The sequence below is a fragment of the Nannospalax galili genome, unplaced genomic scaffold (assembly GCF_000622305.1).
Source record: "Nannospalax galili isolate Female #2095 unplaced genomic scaffold, S.galili_v1.0 scaffold1272, whole genome shotgun sequence".
Lineage (NCBI taxonomy): Eukaryota > Metazoa > Chordata > Mammalia > Rodentia > Spalacidae > Nannospalax > Nannospalax galili.
The window spans coordinates 1,044,728-1,050,727 of record NW_008332402.1 but is presented as its reverse complement, the minus strand read 5'-3'; the positions used below and the strand labels follow the sequence as shown (position 1 = coordinate 1,050,727).

The following is a 6,000-nucleotide window of genomic DNA, read 5'->3' as shown; positions in this document are numbered from 1 at the left end:
CTATGGGGAGAAAAGGGGGTGAGGAGGAAGCTTAACCAAAATTAGGGATGTATGAAAAAATATTGTTTAGAAACCCACTAGTTTATAAGCTAATTTATATATATATACATATATATGTACATATATGTGTGTGTGTGTGTGTGTGTGTGTGTGTGTGTGTGTGTGTGTGTGTGTGTGTGTATGTGTGTGTGTATCTCCTGCCAGGCAGAGGCAGGTGGAGCTCTGTGAGTTCAAGTCCAGTCTGGTCTACATATGGAGTTCCCGGCCACCTAATGCCAGTTGTGAGACCCTGTCTAAAAAACAAACAGACAAAAGAAGACAGTCCATATTTACTGTGATGGGGGTGGTATCTCATGTATCCCAGAGCTCTTGGCTGGTCCAGCTAGCTAGCTTCCCCAGGAGATGCCATCTCATCTCTGCCTCTTAAGTGCTGAGATTACAGGTGGGCTGTCATACCCTCCTGGCTTTTATGTTTCTGGGAATCTGAACTCTAGTTTTCACATGCAAATGCTTTATCCACTGAGCCATCTCCCCAGTCCCTAGAATTTGTATAACTATATGAAGTTCCTTCAAAACAAACCAGTTATTTCTCTTTTTTTCTCCATTGAGACTACAAAGAGGATCACATGCCCTTCTGGTTCCTTTCTCTGATGTAGAAGTGTCTCTGTGTCTTTATTTCTAGGAGAATTCCACCCTCAGTGAAGCCTAGGTCAGTAAATAGCATCTCCTATATGCATAACAGACTGTGACTTGGTGTAAAAAATACCACTGTTTCTCTTTAGAGGACTATCAGTATACTACAAGAATATGCTTTAAAAAATAAAATAAAATTAGTTAAAAGTTGACATAGCAAACATTGTCTAGGGAACAAAGGTGATTCTCAAAGGCTGTAGAAACCAAACTTCCTGAAGAGTTGAGTGGGCCCAAGCAGGAGGTGCCACTGCAGTTCACTTCATTACTTGAGAAAGATGTGAAGCAGTCACATGTGTTTATTACCATAATAAAAATATACTCATAATATATTTATATGTATCATTTTAAAATAATTCTAATTTTTAATAGAAAAAAAATACATTTTGTTTGGATTTTTTGCTACAGGGTCTTTCTCTTCAGCCCTGGAACTTACTATGTATCCCAGGCTAGCCTGGAACTTTGGAACTTACCATGTATCCCAGGCTAGCCTCAAACTCATGGCAATTGTCCTACCTCAGTCACATGAGTACTAGGATTCAAGGCATGAGCACCCACACCTGGTTAAAAAAATATACTTTTAATTACTAGTATTACCAGATCTTTTTTTAAAAAATCTGAATAGATGAGATATATTATTGTATTATTACTTTGTTTCCTTGATTACATCTCTTCATAAGGATATTTTTCATACCACTTTCTTCATTAAAGGAACTGGTCATCAAAAACAACAACAAAATTCTCATTCTATCCCCATCTCTCAGCCCAGGCTGCTCAACTGTAAAGTGACTATATGCAGAAGCAACACACTGTCCTTTGCTGAGGTCAAGGTTGTGTCATAGTGAAGACTTCAGACTACAGGGGGCTTCACGAAGAACCTGAAATTTCAAAAACTAAGTACAAATTAGCTTTTCCACACTGCTCTTCATGTGCCCATAAGTGACAGTACCTCTGTTTTTAATGACAGTCCACTGTTAAAGAATATCGTTGCAACAGCAATGTACGACACAGTTACCTCTGGCTTCAGTGGTCCTAAAAGAGAGGAATGAGTGACTGTTAGAAGAGCATTCACAGCAGACAACCTAGGATGAAAGAAGACTCTATCAGAGAGCCAAAAATGCTTTTAATCTTTGTGCTGTACCTCACGTTCTGTCTTCCCCACATTAAGCATTTGCTGAGATACAGTTTTACTCCAGAGAGGGTTTTGAGGGTCTTTAAAGGCCATGGCTTTCTAGTTTAGCACATTATCCTCAGACCAGAACAACAGATAAGCAACAGCCTTCAGATATGCTTCCGGCCCAAGTACAGCCATACAGAATCACTACTGATATAACAATCAAAATACCCCAGGATGCAAAGATGAGAACCAGCAGAAGTTCCCTTGTGTAATTTAGCAAATATATTACTTCTGGGATATCATAAAGAAAAGTGTATGTCCATGCACACATTCATTCCTGCCCAACAGCATTTATTGGACCAGCATGTACTGAGAGCATTTATCATAATTATAACGATTGAGTTTGCTAGGCCCTGGGGTCATTGTGGTGAACTAGACAGGCCTGATCCTTGCCCTCTAGAAAATCCTCTCTGTACATGTATTAATGCTATGAGAACCACAAAGCAAACTTTCTATTTAAAGTATCATTTGTGACCTTTATATAAAACCTAGTATTAGCGCTAACCAATAAACCCTCATTTTTCAAAAATATGCAATTCTGTGAAAATGACATTTTATACCTGTACAATTGGTTCTCTAGAAGTAGGCAACTTTGATCCCCCACCCCCACCCCACCCAAATGTTTGGCCATCGTAGGAAATTTTTTGCTTGCCAATTTCTGGTGGTAATGCACACTACTGGCATCCATCCCATAGGGATGGATCAGGAATTCTGCTAGAAATCCCAGGAGGCATAAAACAACACCTCCACCAAATGATCATGCCCAAAATGTCAATAGTGCCCAGGCTGAGAGCCCTGGTATACACATAACTATTCAGTTTTCCTCTATTAGATTGACCAGTATCCCCGAAATTCATGTCTACCCAGAACCTATGAATGAGAAACAGAATCACTGCAGAGGAAATCAAGTTAAGATAACGTCTTACTGCAATAGGGTAGTTACTTATCCAATGACTATGCTTGCTTGCTTGTTTACAGTAGTGCAGATGGAGCTGTCTCACACATGCTAGGCAAGCACTTTACCAATGCGCTACACCTACAGACCCAATGACTACATTCTTACAAGAGGGATATTTATATACAGACACACAGCAAAGACAGGGCCAAAGATTAGAGCTATAGAGCTATAATAACACAAGCTAAGGAATGTCAAGGGTAACTGTAATCACCACAAGCTATAAAAAGCAAGAAAGTCTACTTCCCCAGAACCTTTGGAGAACATCTTGACTTTGGACTTCTGGCTTCCAGAACTGTGAGAAAATAAATTTCAGTCATTCTGATGTATTTCTTAGGCACTTTGTTGCTAGGCTGGTTTGTTTCAAATCAAATAGCAAGACCACAAGCAGGTTTCCCCATCCTCCAAAGCATTCTACCATATCTCCAGATAGTTTTGAGAAATGGGTAAATGCACCAACTCCGAAACAAATCACTACTTTTTCATTCAACAGATACTCAATAAGCACCTACTACGTCTCAAACATTTGTAGGACAATATTAAAGACACAAGGATTTTTTCAAACACCATAAGAAATTATTTCATATACCTGGCATTAACGCACAAAGGAACAAATATGAAAGGCATTCCATTTGGGGAATAAACTTTTAAAAGAGGTACACTATCTTTAAAATTGTGAGTGAGGGGCTGGAGAGGTGGCTCAGAGGTTAAGAGCCCTGGCTGCTCTTGCAGATGACTGGGGTTCAATTCCTAGCACCCACATGGCAGCTAGCAACTGTCCGTAACTCCAGTTCCAGGGGAATACAATGCCTTCTTCTGACCCCCACAGGCAATGCATGACACGTGGGTGTATTTACATGCATACAGGCAGTACATAAAATAAAAACAATAAATAAAATTGTTTTAAATTGTGAATGACTTAGTCGTTCACAGATACACTATTTCTTTAAGAATTGAGAAGGGTAACTTAGGAGCAGAATTTAAAAGCAAGGGTTCTGACACCATTTGGAAGTAGATAACTTCCAGGTATTTTGAAGATCTTGCTCTTTTTAATTCAAGGCATTTTTACTTCCTGTCAGTCCCTTGCTTTTTGTAAGACTTAATTCTTGTCCACTGTGGTTCTGTACACAGTGTGCATCCAGAATTTCGCGGGGTGAGGGGTGTCAGAGTCAGCAACGGGGCATTTACTAGAACTCCATGACTCCATGACTCCTAAGTAGCTAAGCATCCAGCTTACTTGATTAATAACTATATTTTGTTGTTGTTTTGGAAGTGCTGGGGATTGAACCCGGGGTCTCACATATTCTAGGCAAAAGAACTCTACCTCTGAACTATACCCTGAGCCCCAACTAACTTTACTTTTTAGTAAGCTATTTTTTCCCACACTACATACACATAAATACACATGTTCAGAACCATCAATTGACATAATCCAGTGAAATAATCCTGAACTTTCAATGCTTTAAATCCTAAAGACAAGACACACTGAGTTTTGTTACAACAGACGCACAGCTAAGTAATTCTAATCCAAGAAAGGACATGATGAGGGTATTCCAGGGCTACTTACAATGTACCTTTCGGGGAGAAAGAGGAATTAGAGTAACCCAGAGCCCCTCTTTGACACGCTCAACTGACAGGCTAACAGATGGCCCAAGCTGGAAGCATAAAACTAGAGGTCACCCATGGCAAACACTTAAACAAAGGAAAAGTTGAAACTGTGATTAAAAATGCTATCTGGCTAGGTGTACTAGCATACACCTTTAATCTCAGAACTCCAGAAGCAGAGGCAGGTGAGTATCTGTGAGTCTGAAAGCAAGCTCCAGGCAGGCCAGAGCTACACTGTGAGACCCTATCTCAAAACAAAAACAAGGGGCTGGAGAGATGGCTCAGGAGTTAAGAGGACTTGCTGTTCTTGTAGAGGACCCAGGTTTGGTTCCCAGTACCCACGTGGTGGTTCACGGCTGTCAGTCACTCTCATTCTAGGAATCTGACATCCTCTTCTGGCTTCCTCAGGCACCAGGCACACGGAACAATCTCCCTTGTATCGAAAGAATGTGAAAACACACACATGCACACACACACACACACACACACACACACACACACAACACACACATAATCTGACCCTCTCTCAAGTTAATAATTGTATCTTTCAGGTCATAAAGAAACTAGCTTCAGATCTTAAATACACAGCTTAAATTGTAGAAGTTTTTCCTTTGTCTTTAAACACAATTCAAATAATACTTGCCAAAGAAAAAAATGGGATGAGATTTTACACAATCAAAAGAAAAATTAGCCATTAAAAAGAATGAAACCATTTCCGAGCTCTGAAACTCATTCTTTTTAGTGGGAAGAAAAAAGACTTTCTGGAATCTTGAAGAATACAAGGAACTATTACCCTTCCACCAAAGCTGTCACCAAGGTCAATCTCACTTCCAAACATTGTCTGAAATATTCTAAGATTGCAGGGTGTGGTGGTACACGCCTTTAATCTCAGGAGAAACAGGAGGATCTCTATAAATTAGAGACTAGCCCAGTGCACATAGGAGTTCCAGGTCAGCCAGAGCTAAATAGTGAGATCCTGTCTCAAAAAATTAACTAATTAGTTATTCTAAGATACTAAAGACACCATGTTTCAGTTTATAGCATGTTTCTGGTCACATATTTCTAATGGAAAAACAGAAGTTTCCTTTCTAGGTTCATGCCTCATTAATGTTAATAATTTAAGACACAAGTAGACAGGACACATGCCCTTTATACTTCCAAAGTAATAAACTTTGCTCTTCCCAAAATGAAGAACACAGTGTTGAACCTGTAGAGCCCCATAGCTTGGGGGTCCCCTCGACATATTAGCAACACCTCAGAATCAACATAATTCCATCTACCACAGCCATTTATTTTCAACCTTGTTCTGTATTTTTTAGAAGAAACATAAATGAGTAAAAAGCATAGTAAATCAAGAATTAAGTTATCTAAGCTAATACCTGTTACACTTCTTCCCATTTGGAAAGCTAATTCAATTTCTCTAAGTTTGGGATTCCTATAGCCAACAATTTCCTTCTATACAAATTCACCAGTTGACTGTGAGAAAAACGAAGAGGGGTCATATAGCTCAGGGATAGAGTGAGTCTCATGCACAAAGCTGGGTTCAATCCACAGCATCAATAAAACAAAGCAA

At 39.5% G+C, this 6,000-nt stretch overlaps 1 protein-coding gene across 8 annotated transcripts in view; it reads right to left on the bottom strand.

Annotated features, from left to right (window-relative positions):
• Slc10a7 (solute carrier family 10 member 7) overlaps nucleotides 1–6,000 on the bottom strand; it is a 276,689-nt gene that overhangs the window by 266,157 nt on the left and 4,532 nt on the right. For all 8 annotated transcript variants that reach the window (XR_003848624.1, XM_017796730.2, XM_017796731.2 and 5 more), the window contains exon 2: nucleotides 1,640–1,722. Coding sequence is in view for 7 of the 8 variants with exons in the window: in XM_017796730.2 (XP_017652219.1) it covers nucleotides 1,640–1,722 (83 nt within the window). In the remaining variant the exon portion in view is untranslated. The remainder of the gene's footprint in view (nucleotides 1–1,639; nucleotides 1,723–6,000) is intronic.